The 24,805-nt window shown below is 38.6% G+C and overlaps 1 protein-coding gene across 2 annotated transcripts in view; it reads left to right on the top strand.

Moving 5' to 3' along the window:
• phf20b (PHD finger protein 20, b) overlaps window positions 1-24,805 on the top strand; it is a 34,536-nt gene that overhangs the window by 1,481 nt on the left and 8,250 nt on the right. For both annotated transcript variants that reach the window (XM_077214095.1, XM_077214094.1), the window contains exons 2-10: window positions 9,437-9,542; window positions 10,058-10,229; window positions 10,338-10,422; window positions 16,730-16,806; window positions 16,895-17,363; window positions 18,439-18,540; window positions 19,082-19,216; window positions 22,595-22,654; window positions 22,762-23,010. In XM_077214095.1, the coding sequence (XP_077070210.1) occupies window positions 9,460-9,542; window positions 10,058-10,229; window positions 10,338-10,422; window positions 16,730-16,806; window positions 16,895-17,363; window positions 18,439-18,540; window positions 19,082-19,216; window positions 22,595-22,654; window positions 22,762-23,010 (1,432 nt within the window). In that variant the 5' untranslated portion in view covers window positions 9,437-9,459. The remainder of the gene's footprint in view (window positions 1-9,436; window positions 9,543-10,057; window positions 10,230-10,337; window positions 10,423-16,729; window positions 16,807-16,894; window positions 17,364-18,438; window positions 18,541-19,081; window positions 19,217-22,594; window positions 22,655-22,761; window positions 23,011-24,805) is intronic.

The following is a 24,805-nucleotide window of genomic DNA, read 5'->3' as shown; positions in this document are numbered from 1 at the left end:
GTGGGTTTCAGTGTGAATGATGTCAGTGTTTCCTATTTGATTTAATAAGGGTCTATGGTGCTCAAAGTTTCCTTTCCTTTCCCCACTCTTCATTCTGTCGAAATTATATCTTACATTTTTCCCTACACTCAACCAGCCTTGGAAAAGTGCTTAAACAGGGACACCCACAACTGAGAATTATGTCAGATATTTACCACAGTTTTTCCCTGTGGTATAAACTATAATCATTAATGTCCAGTACACGGCACATCTGATCTGGTATTATTCTTATCGATGTATCTTGCATTACAAGATAAGCACTGGATGAGCACATGTCCTTGTGTTTAATCAGACACATTAATAAAATATTATGCAGGGTTTTTTTAACACTTAAAGCGTCTTTTTTGAGCTGCTTGTACATTATTCTTTTTTAAATCTAATTTTAGGGGTTGGACTATGAAATTGAAATGCCTGGTTTTAGACCACAATAGTTTTAGTATTGTATGGGCCTCCTTTTGGAGCCAATCCTGCATCAATGTGTCCTGGGAATGACAGATACAAGTCCTTCACCGTGGACGGAGGGATTTTGAGCCATTCCTCTTCCAGAACATGCTGGTGGAGGAAATCATTTTCTGACTCGCTCCTCCAAAATACCCCAAAGTGTCTCAAAAATATTTAGATTTGGTGACTGTGCAGGCCATAGACGATGTTCAACTTCACTTTCAAACCACTCTGTTACAAGTCTTGCTGTGTGTTTTGTTGCATTATCATGCTGAGGATACATGACAGGGCTAAGTTTGGATATCATTTGGATTTTAAGGATTCCAGTTCTGCTTATCGATTCTGATTCTTATCAATTCCTAATTTTGTTTCCAGTGAGGTAAAACAACAACAACCTAGATATTATTCACATTTATTCTAAGTCTTATTGTAAAAACATTTCATTGTAGCTAAACACCATGAACAAAAATCAACAGGGTAAAGAACACTTACACAAGGAACTATTGCATATGGTTTAAAAATACCGTAGCAAAAACAGCTAGCTAGTCTATCTAATATAAATGAAGCATTATTAAAGACAAGTAAATGCTCAGTAATTTAAAAAAATAACAAATAAATAAATTAGTAATCGCACAAATAAATACAACTGATCAAAGATATTGAAATAATGTTTATTTTAAGAATTCAGGTACTGAGACTGATCAAATGTAATATAACACTGCACTTTGTAAATAAAATATACATTACAAATAGAATTACAAAAGTTATTCAGTCAAGAACAGCAAGTGAATTTTCTGTCCTATATTGTTTGATTAACGTTATTATAGAGACGGCAGCAGGAATATTAGGCTAATGTCACTTTAAGAGCTGCACAGATCCAATATACTGTTACACATGCTTATGCTTTGTCAACTGTTTTTGTTCACTTAAGACATAATCGACTGTGTTTACAAGGATATGTTGACTTATTTTTGTGTGTATTTATCGGTATATATCGACGGTACACCATTGTCAGTAACGATATAAAAAATGTTCGATATAGCGCTCTATTTTCATTAAAATGCGCGCGCATCGCTGGCGCGACCACCACAACATTGCCCATCATCAAATGGCAAACGTAATGAAAGTGGAACGAAACTTCGCTACTCATTATTTTGTGCTTCACGCTCAGTTTGGACCAACGTCTGTGCAGCACGAGCCGATCTTGATCCAGCAATACAGTTATTGCACAGCGCTAGGGGTGGGCGATATCTCGATATTTCAAATATATCGAGATATTTTTTAAACACGATATGGATTTTGACATATCGTATATATTGTTTATATTTAACTCTTGATTTCGCCACTTTGCTTGTTTGCCTTCTCTGTGCTGTGCTCGTGCTCGCCCCCGCCTCCTTGCTTTTGTTCCCCCTCCCCTCGCGTGCACTGTTGCCAACTTAGCGCCTTTGTCGCTATTTTAGCGACTTTTCAGACCCCTTTAGCAACATAAAAAAAAAAAAGGCGACTAGTGACAAATCTAGCTACTTTTTAGACAAACCCCAGTAATCTCCAGATGTTGCCAGTGCTGTTGTGCAAGCTTGAGCTCTTGCTTTCTCCCTATCGTCACTCTCTCTAGCTGCGTCTACCTTGTTCAGTGAATGGCTGAGACGAGCAGCAACACATTCATGTGTTGAGCGCGCGCCAGTTTTTTTGTTTCTCCACGGACTTGTCACTTATCTGCTTCTCTTTTGTTTTATATTTAAAGTTTTGTTTGACCTTTTTAATTTCCTTTCTTTCGAACTCTCTCAATTCAGTTACACATATAAAAAAATGTAGTCATTCACTATCATAGCTACTTGTTCTATTGTCTGACAAAAATAATATAGGAAATGAGAACAGCTTTATTGGACATTCGGCTATATTATATTATATCATATTATATTATGTTTAAATACAGAATGTCAGCATGAATTTAGAGAGAAAACACATTAGGCAGGCAGAACGACGCGATGACGTCATGACTATGCTAATTGGCTATGACGTTATCTAGCGACATTTAACTTTTAAGGAAGGCGTTAGCTACTTTCTTTTGAAAATAGTTGTCAACACTGCTTGCGTGTTGTCTCATTCAACATGGAAAAAGCGCAGAAGCACTTTGTTCCTATATGCACTGCCTACCTTGGGTTGTTTCATTTTTGAATGAAAAGAAGACAATATGTATTATTTCTTCCTTTATTTTACAGTTAAATTATTATTTTTGTATACAGGGATTTTTTTTTAAATGTCGCAGAAGCACTTTGTTCATACATGAACTGCCTACCTCTTTGCACTTAAAAAAAAAAAGACTGTGGTATTTTGGCATATTTGTTTTTGCAGTAGTTTTCGGGGGGTTATTTGTCCTGTAAAGATATCGAGATATATATCGTATATCGTGATATAGCAAAATATATCGAGATATATTTTTTGCTCCATATCGTCCAGCCCTACACAGCGCTACTGCAAGAGATCCAGAAAAGGAAGCATTTGAATTCGCCACTGAAGTAATAACATCGCTGCAAGATCTAGTGAGAAGCATTCAAATTTCTCCGTTATTAACAGATCAAACAGCGCTTAAGTGAAAACGAGGAGAGTTATAGGTTTTAAGTCCACAGATCAGCAACATTCAACATGGATTAATGTAGTAACACTCACTGTAACCATGGAAGTTTGGCAGGAATAGTAAAATGATTTCAAGTACGTCACACATCTTTTCACACACCTAGTACTTTTTGTCTCTCTCTGCTATTATAGTTTTACAAGATGGCTGAACGTCATAGAAGCCTCCGTGGACCTTCCCGTCACGTGTATATAAAGATAATAAATTCTTCGTTAAAGAGGATAAGTCAGATAATTGGCAGAGGTATTTGTACACCATTGAGGACATATTTATGAATAAAAATATTGATTTAGATAATAAAATACCTATAAAACTACACATTGTCCCTATAATAAATAAAAAAAACAGTGGTTTAAATTCACTTATCTACTTGTCTTAAAAAAAAAATTATAAAAAGTGTCAATTATCGATACCGAATGATATGAAACATATCATGATAAATTTTTTTTGCTATCGCACAGCCCTAATTTTTTCCGTTCAGTGCAAAAAACGTAGCAGAGAATTGTTCAGTATCACGCAATATACAGTATGAGAGGCGTCTTTCTGTGCGCGCGTTTTGGATGTGTGCGCAACATAGAAAACAGCGTGCGAGTTAGGGCTGCATGATAATAGTTAAACTGATAATCGCCATTATTTTGCTCAAATTTTGAATTTGCAGCAATTCAGGGGCAACATTTGCTTAAATGGTGGGTTCATTATTATTCTTAATGAAAAATAAACAACTAGAAAAAGACAACTAACCCTTTTTAGTAGGGCTGGGCGGTATATCGAGTTTGTACAATATATCGATATTTTATTTCCCCACGATATGGAATGATTCAATACCGTTTATATCGATACTGTAGTTTGATACGAGCACATCTGAAAAATAGTGGAGTACGCAGTGTGAGCTCCTGCAGTGAAAGAACAGTACATTTTGTCCTAAACATGACACAAGCTTATTAAGCGCTTCAAAATAACTGGTAAGATAGTTAACAAGTTTAAAACAGCTTGCCCTGTCAGATGCTCGGACAGATAGCCTACTGTTAGTGACTGAAAGATAAATACTGGCACTGTTTAATGCGTTTGAGACGTGGTGCTTTCCTCAGTGCTTAACTTACATTTCACAAGTATATTCTCCATCTGTAAATGTTCAAACAAGTCAAACAAATATGGCCATTTCACTGTCAGGAGAGGACGAGCTTCTGCAAGTGAATCTCCGCTAAAATTCAAGCTTCCGTGAATGAGCGCCGCCGCGCGCATGCGCGCCAAACAAACGAGCACGATAGAATAGTAGCGCAATAATTCTGACTAAAATACATATTACTAAAATATTTGTTGTTGGAGACAATAAATGTGCCATATGTGGAATTTTAAACCTACAAGTATATTTTTATGAAAGTGACCATTATAATGGGGTAATCAAATGCAGGCTAAAATAATTAGTTTGTGCTTTTGTTTTTATTTTCATTTTTAGTTTAGCCTTTTGTCATTTTTAAAAACAAAAGCGTTGTTTTTGTTTTTAGTTTGTAATGTTACAAAGTTAGAATGTAATGTGATTTTAACCACCTTTTTGCACATAATATATTGCATAGCCTACATTACATTCCCTATATGTTTCCATATCCTTCAATATCATTGTTTGGATATCAATGAGCAGGAAGTGAAATAACTTTTTTCAAAAAAAATAAATACATTTTCTTTATCCAAATAGAAAATCGTAGAAAGTACCGAGATGTATATCGTATACCGCCATTTAACCAAATAATACTGAGATATCATTTTTTGGCCATATTGCCCAGCCCTACTTTGCAGGTTTTCTATTAGCATTGGGTTTAAATCTAAAATATTGCCAAATAGGTCCTTTTGCATTACGCTTTGAAACCAAACTTGTCAACCGCCAGCTCCTCACTCTTGTGATAAATGTAATGACTCCTGCTGCTGATCTGTGCTGCGACTCTTGTTCAGCTCACGCTTTTTGCAGTTTGTTCTCTAACTGAACTAAATGATTTTTATTACTATAAAAAAATGATGGCAAGTGATGTAACCTGTGTTTCGGCTGAACATCTTTTAACAGCGGTAACACGACTATCGCAGCAAGCCTAACGCGCACTTTCTTTCTCAACTGTTTGCTCCACTTAAGACATGACTGTGTTTATGTGAATGCTCACCAAGACATGCATTTTGACATTTTGTGTGTTGGCCATATAAGCTGCAGAAGAGGACTGAAGTCTTATTGCATTTAATAATATTAAGCATGTCACACGTATGTAACAGTAGGGCTGGGGCGGTATGGATTTTTTCTAACCGCCGTTGAAAAGCAAGATATTCCCGCGGTATAGCGGTAAACCGCTTTAAATAAAATAGTATTTTTTTGTAGAAAGCCTTTCTTTAAATTAAATTTCATTTTGTATAAATTGTATCTTAATTTTAATCACTGTTTCATAGGGGTGTAACGATATTCAAACCGAACCGAAAAACCGCGATACAGAACCCACGATACGAATCGCGATTCTCTCATAGCGTACCGAACACGCCCTGCCCCTCCCCTTGCTACCCCGCCCCGCCGCCCTGGTTCACTGGACCTCTCATGTCTTATGTGTAGGCCTACACAACGAAGTCAGTTTTGTAGCCTAACCACCATTAACACCATGTAATAGCAAGCCCCATGTTTTGTTACTTTCGATAATAAGCAAGATGTAATCTTTCAAATTCTGTCTATTTGATCACTAAATTCAAACAATAAATGGCGTTTTGGTGCTCTTTGATGTGGCGTGACAGATCACTGTACTACCTCCTCATTTGAAGCGGCAGCGCGGAGCGCGAGTAAACGCGATCATCTCTTCCTCAGTTACAAAATAAACATGAATGGACACCTGAAGGTATGTTGAAAGATACTGTATACTTACTGAAAGGCATCATAACTCATGTAATCGCTCAATCAGTGTTTCAGCAGCGGAAAGACGTAAATAAAACCGCTTAGTTTTTCACATAGAATTATATTTACCTCAGCAGGCAAATCATCCAAATGAACTCTTGCACTAAATAAATGCACTATATTAGCCTATATTAGGCTATATTTTACTTAAACTTTGAATGATATCTTGATTATTTAATGTATGTTTAAAATATCTTTCATGAAAATGACAGCCACTGTGTAAATTAATATATTTAAATAAAGAATTAGAGTAAAAATACAAGTTAATTCAAAAACTGCCTTATGTTCAGTTTACATGTGTTCATACAATGTGTTGGGTGTTAAAAATAAATAGCATCTGAATTTAGGCTAAAAGTCTAGGCTCTGTTGTTAACCTTAATGTTATAGTAATGTGCGGGCTCCTATATAGTTTACAGCATTAGCAGATATTTTTCTTAATCCTTGAGTTTTAATCCGAAACGTTTAATTGTAATTGAATTAATTTAAAAGCAAAAACACAATTTTTTCATTAATACAAAAAAAGCAATTTTAGCTTCCTAAACCCCATCCCACCGAACGGAACCGAGATGTCAAAACCGTGGGAAGAACCGAACCGTCAGTTTTGTGTATCGTTACACCCCTACTGTTTCATTAACTAATTGCCTGGAATTAATAAATAAGAAGCATATATAGCAGACATATAATCAGGAGGACGTGGAAGTGCCGGTGCGATCTCTTGCGCGTGAACTGGAGCTCGTCTCATAAATGAACCGAAACTCGGCGTATAGGCTAGGCCAACTTGACTCACAGACATGAGAAATAAATAGAAAGCTTAAAATGTCTACTTTTAAACAAAATTCAAAACGATATGATAAAATTTTAGGCTACAGTAGCCTAGTCAGGTAAGGTCAGGTTTGCCGATGTGCGTAATAGGCTATTTATTTATTTTCATTCCTGTGCGCCGATCGGAGATGGAGTTCACTGCTGATATTCTGGGGATACAACATAGCCAATAGGCTATACTAGGGACTTTAGCCTTTAAATATCTTTGCTGCATTGGATCAGTCTCCTTTCTAGAACAGCCAAGAGCTTTCTAGCCTCGCAGCAGCAGTGCCTTACATCGCTCAGACCTTAAAACAGTCAGCGCCGCGGATGCGGTTTCGAAAATTGATCAAAAAACGTTGGTGCAACAGATGATGAGTTTTGTGATGTGGTTGTGTATGAACATAATAATAGCCCATCCACGCATCTTTAATACAAATGGAATGTTATTATGTGTCATGGAACATTGCACTCCCCAACTCACCACGAAAGACATAGGCGAAAGATCGGATTTGCTCCATCTTTTGATGATAAGTTTTGTTTAGAAAACCTTGAATCCATGTAAGACAAGGTATCATTAGATATAATCCATGTCATTAGACACAACGCGAACACGTGTTTTTTTTTAGGTTTTTTTTGCGGTGATGACGGTGACGAGCTCAGACCCTCGGTTGGAGTCACGTGACAGCGGTAACCGCCCCAGCCCCGTCGACCTAAAACTTAGACTTTTTGTAATATTTTTCCCCCGGCTTCACTGACAAGGCTTAAAGGGATAGTTCACCCAAAAATGAAAATTCTGTCAGTATTTACTCACCCTCATGTTATTCCAACCCCGTAAGACCTTCGTTCATCTTCGGAACACGAATTAAGATATTTTTGATGAAATCTGAGAGCTGGATCACTCCTCCTTACTCCTCCATAGGCTTCTTGAGGGATTGAACTTGCCTGACCCGAAAAGTTATTAAAGACATCGTTAAAATAGTCCAAGTGACTACAGTGGCTCAATCTTAAGTTTATCAAACGACGCGAATACTTTTTATGCGCAAAAAAACAAAAATAACGACTTTATTTCAACTATTCATGTCCTTCTCTGTGGGCCTCGAGTCCGTTCACTAGTGTAATAGCGTAAGCTTCTGTTGTTGTACGTCACACGCATCACACACATGACCAGCATCGGCCAATAGTGAGCCTACGTGTGACGTAGCTCTACGCTATTACACTAAGTTAACTCTCTAGAGGCCAACAGAGAAGGAAATGTATAGTTGAAATAAAGTCGTTATTTTTGTTTGTTTTTGCGCACAAAAAGTATTCTCGTCGCTTGATAAATTTAAGATTGAGCCACTGTAGTCACTTGGACTATTTTAACGATGTCTTTAATAACTTTTCGAGGCTGGCAAGTTTCAATCCTTTTGAAGCCTATGGAGGAGTGATCCTTACGGGGTTGGAACAACATGAGGGTGAGTAAATACTGACAGAATTTTCATTTTTGGACGAACTATCCCTTTAAGCCTAGTCCTAGACTAAAGTGCATGTTTCAGATGTTTTAACTGAAAGTAACTTGTACTGACATATCTTCAAATCAGTGCTATTTTTTTTCTCAAGATGCACACCAGTAATGTTTTTTTCTAAGGCATGTTTATAAAGGCTTCTTAAATGCCCTAATTGAAGTAAGGCCTAATCCGGGTTTAATCTCTAAGCCCTGTCTGTGAAACCGGGCCTTTAAGTATTGAAATCTTTCAGTTATTGTAAGCCATATCATATACATTTGCGATTTTGGTCATTTCTATATATCCTGCAGCCATACTCAGTGGTTGTATGATTCATAATTAATTGGTTTAAGGTCATTTAATTTCAATGCCTTGTGTAGTTTTGATACATTTTTAAAAAATATATACAAGTTGTGTTGCTTCAATAAATCAGCTGTAAACTGATAGTCACTTCCTGTGACTTGTTCTGTGTTTTTTATTTATTTTTTGATCACATGCATAAATCACACTGAGGTTAAAGATGTGTGCCTACTGTAAACAAACCAGCTTGAGAGAGATGGTGAACAGCTGATGTAACAAATATTTTTAGCATCTGTGGTATCAAATAACATTAAAATGGTGGTCATCTATGATCACCATAGATGACCAATATCATGAGGAAATATCCAACGCGAGGAAATGGTCGAGAATGTAGAATTATGAAATAAAATAATGAAATATCCAATGTTTAAAGTCACCATGAAATCAAAATGTACAAATAAATTTTGGCCAATATCAGTTACTCTGACCAATATTATCTAAACTGTGCTGTCTTTACTGTTATGCCAACGTTTTGGAAATGACAGTGCCAATCATCCAAAAGTTTAGTAAATCACTGTAATTGCATTTTTAGGACATTAAAAAAGATGGATAACCACTGGACAACCAAAACTGAAATATTGAAGACCAAATAAGCCCTGATATTGTAGCAAATCAATTAAAAAGTGCTGATGTGGTCTCTAATATTTTGGCATTGAAATATTTTGTTCTTTAATGAGCACCTTGGTTCACTTGTGCCGCCCATGACTGTATCATCCATTACCTCTGACCTTATGATATGTTTTTCTGGTTTCATAGGTTGGTGACTGTGTGTGACCAGCATGACAAAGAGCCCTCCTCACAGGCGTGGGATCGTGTTCGAGGTGGGAGCGCAGCTGGAGGCGAGGGACAGTCTGAAGAACTGGTCAGTGTCTCCCCTCTGCTTCCGTTCTTCCATCCGTTCATTCACTCGGCCTGTTTGAAATTCAGATGCTTCGCTGGTGCTGATGCCACTAGTTCTGTTGTGTTCAAAGATTTTGAAAAAGTTATATAATATAAAAGTTAAATAATATTGCCAACTGGACAATCTAAATATAAGCATTTTGAGTCATAGTGCATACATTTTGAGCTGTACTATTTGAGATATGAAGAAAATGGGTTGCTACTACTGTAAATCACAAATAAATCACAAATACCTTTTTATAAAAAAAAATCACAAAGTTAAATAAGAACTATTTTTTTCTTTTTTTGTGAATACGCACATGCATATTTTTTTTTTTTTTTTTTTTTAATAATACTCTTATTAAAAGGTGCTATATACTGTAACTTGCTTATTAACCGTAAAAATAAAACTCCATTCAAACATTTTTAGAAACCCAGATGTAATCGGTCAGCAATCTGAAGTAGGTCATTTAAAGATAACTCTTTGTGTGTTCACAGGTATGCAGCTAGCATTGAGAAGATCGACTATGAGGATGAGAAGGTTCTGATCCACTACAGACAGTGGAGTCATCGTTATGATGAATGGTTTGACTGGAGCAGTCCGTACCTTAGACCCGTGGAACGAATCCAGCTTAGGAAACAAGGTCTCAATGAACGGCAGAGCGCTCCAGTGAGTACATCCTGTCAAACTGCTGAATCACTCAGAGTCTGCATGGGCAAAGTTACACTCTGACTCATAATGTTGCATGATTATATATAGATGTGTTTCTTTTCTCAGGGCTTTCATGTCAACCAGAAAGTTCTCGCCAGCTGGTCAGACTGTCGGTACTACCCTGCTAAGATCCTGTCCCGAGACAAAGATGGTGTGTACTCTCAACCTTCACACTGTTAATCCTCAGCATATCATCTGACTGGTCCAGGTTCAAACACTATCTTTGTTAGTTTTTACCAGCTGGGAAATTTAACAGTATTGTACCATATCATTTGGCTGATATTAAGTTTAAAAATAATTAAATAAACACAATAATAATTAATAAATGTGTAGTATTTGTTTATGTAATTATTAAATTATTACTTCAATGTTTGTTTTTTTTTAAAGAAATTTAAACTTAATTAAAAAAGGATGCATTACAGTAGGGCTTTGTTAAAAATCGATGAATCGATAATCATTTTGATTATTTTGTTCATTATGATGTTGTGATATCTAAATTCACATGTAGCATTTGAAACGATTGATGTATTTAGACAATATTATTACATTTTATATCAGTTATTTGCCTTAACTTTACAATAATTATCAGCTTATCAGCACGGATTTTAATATCGTAGCACCTTTTATAGTTAGATGTATTTTTTTATGTTAAGTGTTGAGCAGTACATTATGATAGTGTTACATTATGAATGTGTTGGGCATTACATTATGATATTGTTACACTATAAATGTGTTGGCCATGTCATTATGAAAGTGTTGGGCATAACAGTATAATAGTGTTTAGGGCTGTCACTTTTGAGAAAAATCAAATTCGAACGGTTATTGAATATCAAGTAATGAATTCGAATATATTCAAATTTCTACGAGACCCCCCCCCCAAAAAAAAAAACACCGTAACGGAGATTCAATCACAAATTTATTAACAGTCTGACAGTCATAAACTCAGGCCTGTCTGAAAACATTTTTTTTGACTTAATGTTTTAAACAACAGGTTATCAATTTAATCTATATAAAGTGCTACTAAGCTACATGGAAAAAAACTGCATCGGAACAGCACGGCACAAACAATAACGTGACGGCTTAAACAGCAGGAGTAAGGCCTATAGCCTAGCCTCATTTCTTATTTCAATTCATTTCTTAATATTGTTTGCTAGAAACACCAATTTATCAACTTGATCTGGGTCAAGTGCGACTCTCTTTTTATTGGCGATGTTCCCCGCGGTGGAGAACACGCGCTCAGTGCGCGCACACGTGCCTGGCACACACAGATTTGCGCGTCAATGTTGAGAGAAGTGGTATACGGTGTAGTTGCAGAACCCAAAATATTTCCAGACTCGACTTTTTAGATGAGTTGAGGTCGTAATTCTCCACTCGGGCTGTCGTTCTGTGCGTTATCTCCCATTTTCAAAACAGGGAAGCTATTATTCGCTTGATTTGGTCACGGGCTTACGCTACAATACGTTTAGAGCGCCCGCTCCTGGATGAGATGGCAAACAATAATAAAAAACAAAAAACGGTTTAATCATAGACTGTAAAAAATGCGCTAAACATGGCACTTTAAAAACCGGATAGTTTATTTATAGTTCGAATACGGATATTTCACGTCATGTTCGAATGCATATTCGAATATCGAATAAAAAGTGACAGCCCTAATTGTGTTTATCATTACATTATGATAGTGTTAATAGGTTCAAGTAAAATGAAGAAGTCAGGGTGGAGAGAGAGTGTCTTTATTTAAAAATAATCCACAAGGTGCCCCCCCCAATTCCTAGAGAGGACGTCTGCTATAACCTTCTGCGCCCCCAGCCTGTGGACCAGCTTGAACTTAAAAGGCTGTAAAGCTAGACACCAACGGGTGATCCGCTTCATTGGAGGGGCGCGTGGTCCAAACAGAGGGTGAATTCCCGTCCCAGGAGTGGATAACGGAGGGTGAGGATGGCCCAACGGATGGCTAAACACTCCTTCTCAATGTTGCTGTATCTGTTCTCTCTTTTTGAGAGCTTTCGACTCAGATACAGCACCTGCTGTTCCTCTTCTGTGACCACCTGGGATAGGACTGCCCCCAGCCCCCTGTCCGATGTGTCTGTCGGCAACACAAAGGGGAGATTAAAGTTAGAAGATTGCAAGAGCGGCCCGCCACTCAGAGCAGCCTTCAGTTTGGTTAGAGCCTGTTGGCACAGCTCAGTACACGGAACCAGATCTAGGGCTTCCTTTTTTAGTGAGATCAGTCAGCGGGCTGGTGAGCTCACCTTCTTTTTGGTCTTAGGACTTAGGCAGGTTGCAGTCACGAATTATCCTAAGTGGAAGCCTAGATAACATAGCTCCACTCGCCCAATTGCACACTTCCTCGGGTTCGCTGTGAGTCCCGCCACCCTTAGCGTTCTCAAGACACCGCGCTGATGTTCCAGATGCCGCTACCAGTCAGTATTGTAGATAATGATGTCATCCAGATAGGCAGCGACATGCGTGGAATGTGGCCAGAGGATTTAGTCCATGAGAAGCTGGAAGGTTGCGGGAGCCGGAACAACCCGAATGGAAGGGTAATAAATTGGTATCATCCGAACGGCATTGTGAAGGCGGTTTTATGTTTGGATAATGGCAACAAGGGGATCTGCCAGTAACCTTTTGTTAAATACAGTGTGGAATAAAAGTGAGCCTACTTTAATCGATCATACACCTCGTCAACTTGAGGCATTGTATTTGCGTCGAACTTGGACACCTTAGGCCTTCACCTTTCTGTAATAGACACAGAAACGGACCAAACCTCGGGCTAGCCCAGTCTCTGTGAGAATTCTATTCCACAGAGTACTCCCAACTCTAGCATTGCTTTTAACTCATCCTGTACCACCTTTTTCTTGTGTTCAGGTAAACGATAGGGTCAGCTGCGCGCCACCACCCCTTTGATCGTTTCAATATGGTGCTGTACGAGGTCTGTGCGACCAGGCAGGGGCGAGAATGCGTCTACAAAATCTGCCTGCAATTTGGCTACAGCGGTGCGCTTATTCAACAAGAGGTGATCTCCCTCGGGGACCAGGGCAAGCGGATTGACTGTTTGCCATACCTCATAATTGAGGTCCCCGACACGCCGTGTAACCACAAAGGGTCCTTGCTACTTGGCGAATAATTTAGAACTTGATGTTGGAAGTAATAAAAGTGCTTTATCTCCGGGTGTAAATTGATGCTGCCGTATACCCCTGTTTTAGAGGCGACTTTTGAGTAGGGCTGGGTATCGTAACAAAATTTTCGATACCGATACCTTGACTTCGATACCAGGTTCCTGAACGATACTTTTTTCGATACCAATTTTATCAATATAACATTACCTAAAAAAAAACTTTTATTTTTTCAGTTTGTTGACTTTTTTACCCTCATATTTTGAGTCTGTAAAAAAGCACCAATGCTAAAGTTTTCTATGTTTCCTAATCATTTAACAACATATATTCTTTACTTCAATAAGCTCATTGTTTCTGCCTTAACTTAATGCATTGTTTAACAATGAAACTAAATGAAAATTAATTGAAATGCATTACACACAGTCACCCCTGATAACAGATCACTCTAAATTGTAATTTAGACGCATGCATTTTCTGTAAAGCTCCTTTGAAACGATATGTATTGTGAAAAATGCTATACAAATAAATGTGAATTGAATTAAATATAGGCTACTGGGGTGCGGTATATATGCCTCGCGCTCAGCACACATGAAGCTTGTGCAAAGCACTGGCAAAAGTAGCCTAATGATTATGGATGTGTCGGGAAACGATAGCAAGGAGACATTTTAATTGTTTATTAATGAACAAGTGGTTACTACTTGTTGGCTGCAAAGATGATTATTGCGAATTTGCGATGCTGACTCGTCATCCCTGCAGTAGTGAACGCGCGCGTGCCTATATGGATTAGGTAATCAAACTATTTATTTCTAATTGTTTCGTTTAAAAGTAGACATATTTTGAACATATATAGAACTATTTCTCATGTCTGTGAGGCAAGTATCCTATACGCTGAGTTTTGGTTTATATGTGACGCGCTCCATTTCTTGTAGTCGAAGGCGGATAAACTTTCTACTTTCGAGTGTATTCTGTGCGCTTTTAAGTGCAGATTTACCGTGTTACCGGTCTTGGCAGCAATTATCTTGTTGAAAATATTGCATCGTGTGATTATGGCATCGAGGCGGGTACATAGGTACACTTTTGATCATTTCCACATTTTCTATCTATCTGGGTTGGACGCTTACACTTACACACACACACACAGTGCGACTATACAGCACTACAGCCTCACGTGCGACGAGGCACGTCTCTGGGCAGCCGCGTAAACTAGTGTTTTTCCGCCACAGCCAATCATGCTGCATGTTTATTGTTTCACTGACGTTGACGAGATTAACCACTTAGGTACCGAAACTTGGTACCGAAAAACAAGACATGTTTCGATACTCGGTAGTATCGAGGCAATTCGGTCGGTACCTAAAAAGTAACGAACTCTGTACCCAGCCCTACTTTTGAGTCTGGAGAAAATTCTGCATGGAGAGCCACCCTAACGTGTTGAGTTTTGCTCGAGGTCCAGGACATACTGAATTTCACTACGGCTGTTTCAAGGCTACTCTCAAGCCTCTCTAATGACGTCAAGCACCCCACAGGGCTGCCGTCCATTTAGAAGCTTGAATGGGGAAAACCCTGTGGAGGCTTGTGGGACCTCCAGCACAGTGAACAACAGGGGCTCGAGCTATTTATCCCAATTTTTCCCACATTTTTTTAAACCATTCCACCAGTCCGTCCATTTTTGGGTGATAAATGCTGGTGCGAATGGATTCAATGGCCAAAATTTCGTACAGTTTGCTTAATGTGCTTGACATAAATGCCGTGTCTTGGTCAGTGAGAATCTCTTTGGGGATTCCCAACCGGGAGATCATACGAAACAGCTCATTTACTACACTCTTCACAGAGATGATGCATAACTACACCGCTTTCGAGTATCGTGTTGCATAGTCCACCAAAACTAATGCTAAACGATGGCCGCGTGCTGAGCGTTCTAATGGCCGGATGAGGTCCATACCAATTCAATCGAAGGGGGACCTTCATGAGTGGTAATAAGACAAGCCACACACCATCGGTGGAAGTTCTTGTGAATGCCCGGCCAAATAAATCAGGCCGTGAGATGTGCAAGCGTCTTTCCTTCCCCTAAGTGTCCTGCCATTGGACTACAATGATCTTTTTGGTACTAATAATTGGGTTGTATCTTCTTTGGTCTGGGCGTCTTGGGCCACCTGATACAACCTATCTCTTATTATGGAAAAATAGGAACAGGAGAGCAGTTGATCAGCTGGAGCAATTGTACGTTGATGGTGCAGACCCTGTCAAACACGATTTTGAGCATTTCGTTATGAGTCTTCTCATACAACTTAGGCTGCATTAGCTCCTCCTTCATTCTCGTTTCCTCTGAGTCAGTCTGTGATGGTCCCGGAACAGCATCCACAGACTGAGCAACGGCTTCTCCCGTCCCAAGCCCCATAAGACTTCATCATTTTCGGAACACAAATGAAGATCTTTCTGATGAAATCTAAGAAAAAGATCTTCATTTGGGTTTCCAAAGATGAACTAAAGTCTTACGGGTTTGGAACGACCTGGGAATTGAGATGGGATGAGACTGAGAGGGGAGAGGAGGAAAAAAGGACGAAGGGCTGGAGAGAGCGACATATTAGAGAGTACCTCGCCGACCCCAGGGCACGCCACCAGGTGATCCTCCGCTGTCTTTTCAAATATTTTTACCAGAGGCACGTGAGAAATGGTGGGGGCGACCTCTCGGTCAAGCAAGCTACGGATAACCCGCGGGTGGTCCTCCTGCGCCTGAACTAGGAGACGAAAGCATTCCTCCTGTTCCAGTCTGAGGTCCATAAGCACTTGGTGATGTGTTTGGTGGAGACCAGTGAGCGATTTGAGCAACCTGGCAAGTTCTTTTGTCCCAGGTTTTGGCAGGCACTAGTGTAAAAAATTTCAAATAAAATGACAAAAGTCGTCAGGGCGGTGATAATCAAGATAATCCACAAGGACGCTTCAGTACATTTGCAAAACAAAAGCAACTAAAAACATCCACAGGGTTAGTCTCTCTCCCCTTCCCAGATCTGCAGTCTGCTTATATCCCGTCTCTCCGCCAGTTACTGGAATTAGAGACAGGTGTTAGTCAACATGCACTTGATCTACTTCTTACCACTCATATCCACACTCGCTCTCCCGTTGCAGACTTCACTCTACCACGACCCTTCACCACAGATATTGTTAGATTATAAATGTTTTGGGCATTACATTATGATAGTGCTACATAACATTATGAATGTTACATTTTCATAGTGTTGCATTATGAAAGTGTTCATCATTACATCATGATAGTGTTAGATTATCAAAGGGTTGGGCATTACATTATGATAGGTTCGTTATAAAAGCTGTTCTTCTGTGATGTCTCAGGTGTCTACACAGTGAAGTTTTTTGATGGAGTCATAAAGACAGTGAAGGGGATTAAGGTGAAGCCGTTCCGCAAGCAGGTGAGAAGTTACTCCCTCAGCTCTAATATGTATTAAACCAGGCTATTCATGAAAGAAAACACTTTAATGAGTTGGTCTTTATCTACAGAGCTCTGATGGCAAGATCAATCAGCAAGCTCGAAAGCGGAGAGATCAGAACAGGAAAGAATGGAAGACTAAGGAAAACAGCAGAAGTAACAGCTCGAGACACAGCACTTCTGACCAGGACGAAGAGAGCGGTTCAGAGGGGGATGAAGAAGACGCCACAGTGATGGATGAGTCCAGAGATCTCCAGAATGGCGGAGAGAGCGAAAGCACAGCAACTAAGATAGTTGACAAATCAGAGCCGAGACCTGCTGAGCACAGCGATAAACAGCCCAGCGAAGACGACAAGACAGAAATGCTTGAGAATGGAGAAGGAGCGAACAAACCAGAGGAAAAAGAGATAAATGGAGATCAGGAGGAGACCAAAGAACTTCAAAATGGGATTGACCAGAACGAAGAGGACAATAAAGAGAAGGAAGCGTCAGATGAAAGTCCCAGTCTGCCCAGAAGGACACGGAGTAGGATGGCAGATGGTGAGTTTGGTTTGAGGGAACATGCTGGTGTTACATCTGAATATTTGATTTGATTATGATTAAATTCCTAGAGCCAGATTCAGCCTATCACACACGCCATCAGCCTTTGCTAAGTAGGAAATGAAGAAAGACATTATAAGGAGAGAAGACAAACCACTCAAATACAAATGAATGGGAGAAATCGTAATGCTCAATATGGCATCTGTAGGACAGGATGTCCTGCATTTCAGTTTAAAGAGCCAATTGCCTTTTTTGATAGACATTGTCATTTATTTACTCTAGAACATTAGTTCCCAAAGTGGGTGCCATAGAATCTCAGCTTTTCTTCCAACTTAAACCGCCTAAAATAACTATCCTACCATATACCTACCATAATAACTTTTTATAGCATATATTTTAAAAAATATTTCAAAACACCAACATATGAGCATTTCCACACGAATATAAATAAACAAACCCACAATGATAGGCTATTTCAAATATATTTCAAGTTTAAATCACCTCATTTTATACCATTTGAACCACTGCTCTAGAACATGCATGTCTATTAGTTGGAACAATGATTTGGGCTACAAAAGCAACTTTCTATTTATCAAAGATTCCTGAAAAAGTATTACAGTTTTCACAAAAATATTAAGCAGCACTAAGAAAAAATGTTTCATATATCAACATATAAGAATGGTTTTTGAAGGATCATGTGAGACTGACGACTGGAGTACTGATGCTGAAAATTCAAAATTAAATGCATTTTAAAATACATTCAAATAGTAATAATATTTCACAATATTACTGTTTTATTGTATTTTTGACCAGATAAATGCAGCCTTTAATGTTTCAAAAACTTTTTTTTAAAATCTTACCAAACTTTTGAACGGGAGTAGAAAAAAACAGAGAAAATAACTGCACCTTCCCTTGGCATTACCAAGATGGTCGCCGAGTGAAGTCATTTAGGGAATATTACTGATAGTGATGCAATTTTAACCATGTCTAGCGCAAGTAAGTAATTGTTGAGTGATTTACTAATGAATTTGGCTCAGGCTTGATGATTGAAATTCTTGGCTTGTGTCATTTTCAGCAAAAGATGTGGAAAGGCCCAATGGACCAGAACTGAGGAAAAGACGTGCATCAACAGGACAGATACCACCGTCCAAACGAAGCAGGGCCAATTCAAGCACAGGTTAGTTCTCCATCTCCTATCAAAAGGGCTTTCAACCGGAGGAACGTTTTCATAGCTCCTATAGCTATTAGTGGAAGTACTTGCTTTTTGGTGTGTTCGCACCGCAGGAATGAGTTTACTTATAGGAACTCCTTTTGGGTGGACTAAATTAGCTCCTACTTTAGAGTAGGGTTTAACCCAGCACAATAGGAACTGCCAGTGACCCAATTGTACGTTGATTGGCTGAACGCATGCCATACAAAACATCGACACCTGCCATTTTTAAAACACACAGTTTACATATACTTACTCCACAAACTAACTTCGTGAACATGTAAAACGGCGATAAGAAATAAACATACAGAAAGCTAATATTAACTGCATTTACCTGTCGCATTTGTCTGCGATGTTATTTTCTCAGACTTGATGATGTGTAGCCCTGCAAGTTGTCATAGGAGTTAGATGGGGTGATAAAGCCCCTATACCTTATTTGTGTTGTTTTTTTATACTAGTTATTAATTAAACCATCTGACTCCACATTGTGTCTCTGATCCCCTCATAGACAAAAGCAGTCCATCTCAAATCAAACCGCTTAAAACAGACTCTGTCCCAGAGACTTCAGAAAGTAAGGATGACCCAACCAGTCCTGCAGGAAATGCAGCATCCGCAGAAGAGGCAGGATCTACACCTGATCATGGTATACATCCTTCTGTGTTTCAGTTTGATCATCAGAAGTGTTTACTAAGACTGCATCATTATTACTATTTTGCATACTGTGTGTGAGAGACTTGAACATGGCAACCACTAGACAATATACTAAAAGTCTTATAAATCTTTTGGTGTTGTGTAGTTGTAATATATATATTAATATTTTTGATAATTATTGTAAAAAGTCATACATTTTTGTTGTAGTTTTGAAATAAATATTTAGTTACCAATGTGTAAAAGTAGTATAAGAAAAATACTCTGCATCTACACTACTGCCACAGAGTTTTGGTTCAATAAGATTTTAAATCTTTTTAAAATGTAATTTATAGGGCTGCAACAACTAATCGATAAAATCGATTATAATCGATTATGAAAATCGTTGTCAACGAATGTCATTATCGATTAGTTGGTCTGCTTACGTCACGGGGAGCGTTTACTGGTACGCACACACACGCAAGGTCTCTCTCCCTCAGGCGCTCTGCCGAGCGCGCGCGCTACACGGTTTGGAGCAGTCTCTTCTGTCTCGCATGCCAGTTTGAACTAATTCGCGGGCATCAGGGAGCCGCAATCATAGGGCCGCAATCAATATGCGGGAGACTCCCGGGACTTCCGGGATGTCTGTATTTTGTCTCGAGCATCAGGTTGTGCAATCAGTTCGCTCGCAACGTAAGTGATGGATTAAAATAGCGCTACCGCAGAAATAGGTTAAATTAAAACAGTGTTTACAAAGTGAAGCATTAAATACAAAGGCAGTTAATAACAGCAGCAGTAAAATATTGTTTTTTAGTCACTGTACTCAGTGGTTTTCAGCGAATGCTTGTGCACTAATGCATAATTTCTCCTGTCCTTTACTCAAGCCTGTTAGCTTGCTGGGTAACGTTACCTCCATTCCGTTCTCTTTTTATAGCATTTGTCTACTAAGTTTTAATTGTTTTTCAAACGCGATCTACTGCGGCTCTACATTCACACAATTGTTTTCAGTCTTTCTATATTTATTTAATCAATTTATCCTTATATTATTCTTTTATATATTATATATAATATATATTATATTCTTTATCCTTATATTCCTTATATATAATTAATTTTAAATAAGAATTAAATTAATTTTATATATTTTAGATGTTTTTAGTTTGTTTTTAGTTCAGATATTCACATCTGAACAACATGTCTGTGTAAATTTGTTTTAACAAAAATTGTGTTAAAACTAGTGCTGTCAAACGATTAAAATATTTAATCGCGATTAATCGCATTAATGCCATAGTTAACTCGCGATTAATCGCACATTTTTATCTATTCTAAATGTCCCTTGATTTCTATTTGTCTCATTATTTTTTCTAATTTTAATGCTATTATCAACATGGAAAAGTGGATCAGCAGTAAGTTTGTTCTTAGCTGTGGTATCCATGTGCTTCTGTCTGAAGTCATCCATTGTAGAGCTTAGATCGGGCCCAAAAAATCAAGCCCGACCCGAGCCCGTGCGCATTGTGTCCGAGCCCGGCCCGACACATAAACTGTAATTATGAGCCCGAGCCCGATTTAAACCCGTCCATTTTTTAATACGTGAGTCGTTATAACTGACGTTCTCAACTACTTTCTATGTTACTTTCTCCCGCCCGCAACATTTTTGTCCCGCTCCCGCCCGCAAATACACTCTTTTTTTGTAGGCTACCTCCAAATACTTTCTCCTACGTGTCGCCACCATACACATCAGCATAAATGCTCCGGATAAATTATTTGTTATTAAAGCATTAACACACAAACCACTGTTATAACATAAAAGCAAGCAGCTACTGAGTGCATGGTTTGGCATGACTGAATGCGCGCAAAGTGCGCTCCCTTAATAATTCCTAAAAAGCTGATATCAGTTCATCGCAATCTCACACATCTGTTATTATCAATGAAGCTGACTGCACAATGCATCTTCCATAATATATACACTTTGTTTGTTATAATTAGAGGATTTGCCAGCATACAGAATTCAGCACTGAACAAAAAGTCTGTTTTGAGCGGTGAGGGGAGTCTATTTTAAATGCTTCTGATTGCCCATTGCGTTCAAGAAATCAACACATATGTCTGTGATTGGCTACATCCCTCAACGCTGCAAACATGTTATAAAAAGAAACTCTGCCCTGTAAATCGTTTCTATTTTGTTTTAGTTGTTCGTGTTGCTTTTCTGCAACATATGAATAAAAATGTATAAGTTTTTATGTTTTATTCATAGATATTTCTAGTTTGCGGGAGTCCCGCGAATCGTTTTATTCTCCCGTATCCGCACACAGAGTGAGTGCATTACCGCTTGAGCCCACCCTCGCACTCGGCCATCAAATCTAGTCCCGCGCCGCACTCCATTGCGTTGAGAGTGCACGTCTCTAGATCGGCGTCTCGCGCTCGCGCCATCCACTCAAAACGTAACGTTAGCCTACTACTCTTTGGCCGGCGCGCAAGCCCAAACAAGTACGTGCGGCGTGCCTGTTGTTTTGTTTCCGGTCTAGCTATCCGGTGTGATGTTGTAGTTTTTCTAACGTTACTAGTTGTTGCAACAGCATGTGAAAAAAATACAAAGTTTGCTAGGCCAAAAAGAGCGTTAATCTCACGATAAAAAAATTGACGCCGTTAAAATGTGTTTGCGTTAACGCCGTTAATAACGCGTTTAACGCACAGCACTAGTTAAAACATAATATGTTGGATATCATTTTGTTTTAACAATAATCATGTTTGTCAACTTGCCATCAGCAATTATCATTAAAAACAATGCAAATATTGATATTAGTAAAACTCAATGTGTGGCTTTTGCACTTTTTAAAGTACACTTTTACACATAAATACCCTGATTTACGGTTTTATTTAGTTATAATAAAAAAAAAATCTAATTTAATTTCTATCCGATTAATCGATTAATCGAAAAAATAATCGTCCGATTAATCGATTATCAAAATAATCGTTAGTTGCAGCCCTAGTAATTTATAAGATTCATTGGAAATGATTTGGTGCTCAAGAAACATTTCTTATCATTAATGTTGAAAACCGTTGTGCTGCTTAATATTTTTGTGGAAACCACAACACATTTTCTCAGGATGTTTTTTGATGAATATAAAATTCAACAGAACAGCATTCATTCGAAATAGAAGTCCTTTGTCACATTATAAATGTCTTAACTGCCCCTTTTGTTCAATTTAATGCATCCTTGCTGAATAAATTTTATAATAATTTCTTTCAAAAATAATAAAATCTTACTGACCCCAAACACCTGAACGGTTGTTTGTACAAACAGGCACCTCTCACATTGTCTTCAGAATATATACAAATGTTGTTAATTAAACGTATTCAGGTATATGATGTGCTAACTGACACATTGCTTTCTCAGCTGCAGCGCTCAAACGGCAAGTCCACCTTCCAACCACAAACAAGTACAGCAGAGAACCATGTGAGTACCCAAAACCCTCGGTTTCACTCTCTCTCTCTCTCTCTCTCTCACCAGTCCAATATAAAAACCTGCTGTTATATGACCCCATTGCCCTTTTCCTCCCTCAGTGTACAGGGTCATCAAAAACCAACCTCCTCCTATCCTGTCCATTGAGCTGGACCATAACCTCTTCAAATGCAAGATCGCAGGCTGCCTCAAGTCTTTCCGCAAGGCATCTCTGCTGCACTACCACATGAAGTATTATCACGCACAGAGCGACCCAAGCCCCCCTCGCTGCGTCCAGAAGCGCTCCTCAGACAAGCAGAACCACAGCCAGGAGACCCCCCGCAGGCGCCGCACGGTCTCGGCTTCCCACCGTTAGTGCACACTGTCTATTAGCTGTTTGTTTGGGTTGATTTGTTCACATGTGCGTTTGGCCTCGTAATATTTAAAACATAATTAAAGTGCCCATTTATGCTCATTTATGAGCTCATAATTTTATTTTTGGGGTAGGGGTCGACCGATATGTGATTTTCAGGGCCGATACCGATTATTACAGCTCAAGTAGACTGATAACCGATATTTTGAAAACCGATATATAGCCTATGTCTGGTGTAAAAATGTAAGTTAATGTCAAAAATAAGAATAACAAAGAGTTTTGACAAATACTTTCTTTAAATTATTTTAAACATATCTTTAAATCTGAGAACTGTCAATAATAACATTATTATTATTGTTATTATTATTAATAATAATAACTACAAAAAAATGTGCAGGGAGCACCCAGCAGCATTCTGTAAAACTTAAAGACTCTATTTTAATAGTTAAATTAAATTTTAGAAATCAAAAAGCATTTTTATTCACTTAAATCATCAAACTTATTCAATTTATTTACAGTTTAACAAAAATTACATGTTTAGGGCCCTATGAAAAAACGAACTTTTATTTTGACGGGTTGCCGTGGAGATCTTTGAGTTTCTGTGTGTGTATGATATGACGATAACTTTTCTCAGTTGAAGCTTTAAAAAGCGCATGAAGTGACTAAGCGGCTCTGGAGATGATGTTTATGCAATCATGTCCTCATATAATGATGTAATGATGCGGCTGAGGCTGAAAACAGCGCAAGCGTCACGCGTGCTCTAGTGTGTGTGTGTGGTAAATGAAATCACGCGTCTGCACCATTCATTTAGAGCCACGCAGGATTCATATTTAAATAGTCTTTTTGCGGTTTGAAATTCGATTTGATTTACTGACCTGCTTTTTATTAATTCATCAAGAAGTTGACAAATTCCTTGACATTCCGCTTTATATAGTAAATTCCGTTTTTATGACTTTTTTTGCAAATTCAGTGTAGTAATGTATTGCTACTTCAGCAAAGTCTGCTGCTGCATTATCTTTGAGAGACAAGACAACTGATGCGTGATCAGTGCAGCAGCTCCAGTCAGCGAGTGCTAAACTTTCAGTGCCTTCAGCTTTCCGCATTGATTTGATTGGCCGGACTCGTGACTCCCAACAAATCAGATGTGCGGGACATTGCATTGGTCTAGTCTACAGAGTGGTGAGTTCCGACAGAGGTGGCTGCATCAGAGCCAAATATAGCGCATTTCAAAATAAAATTATTTTATCGGCAAATCGGTTTTGAAAATGGCCGATACCGATAACCATAAAAATGCTCAATATCGGCGCCGATAATCGGTCGACCCCTATTTTGGGGTCTGGTAGAATACATTTACATGATTTAAAATTCAAAAAACAAATTTTTCTCATATTGCGCATTTCTGCGGCACTTTTTACCCGCTGCCTGAAACGCTCTGTTTTATTTCCTGTTTCTTTAAAACACGCCTTTCTGATAAGCCCACTCTGCTCTGATTGGTCAGATGCCCCAGTATGTTGTGATTGGTCAACTGCTTAGAGCATATGTCAGAAATGTAATGCCTCTTATCGTAATTGTGTTCCCGTTCCCGACGCCTAATGAGCAGCTGTAAACATCTATGGTAACTATGGCGTCGGTATAGAGTGCAACATTTCCTGCCAACTTTTTATGCAGCACTGGTTCCAGAAGTTTCCCATAGGGATTTTAATATCACCCATTGACTTCCATAGTATTTTTTTTTCCATACTATGGAAGTCTACCAACTGTTTGGTTACCCATAAACAGTAAATGATGACAAA

The sequence above is a fragment of the Siphateles boraxobius genome, unplaced genomic scaffold (assembly GCF_051911475.1).
Source record: "Siphateles boraxobius isolate OS27281-9 unplaced genomic scaffold, OSU_SipBor_1 68, whole genome shotgun sequence".
Lineage (NCBI taxonomy): Eukaryota > Metazoa > Chordata > Actinopteri > Cypriniformes > Leuciscidae > Siphateles > Siphateles boraxobius.
This window is presented reverse-complemented; position numbering and strand designations above follow the sequence as displayed.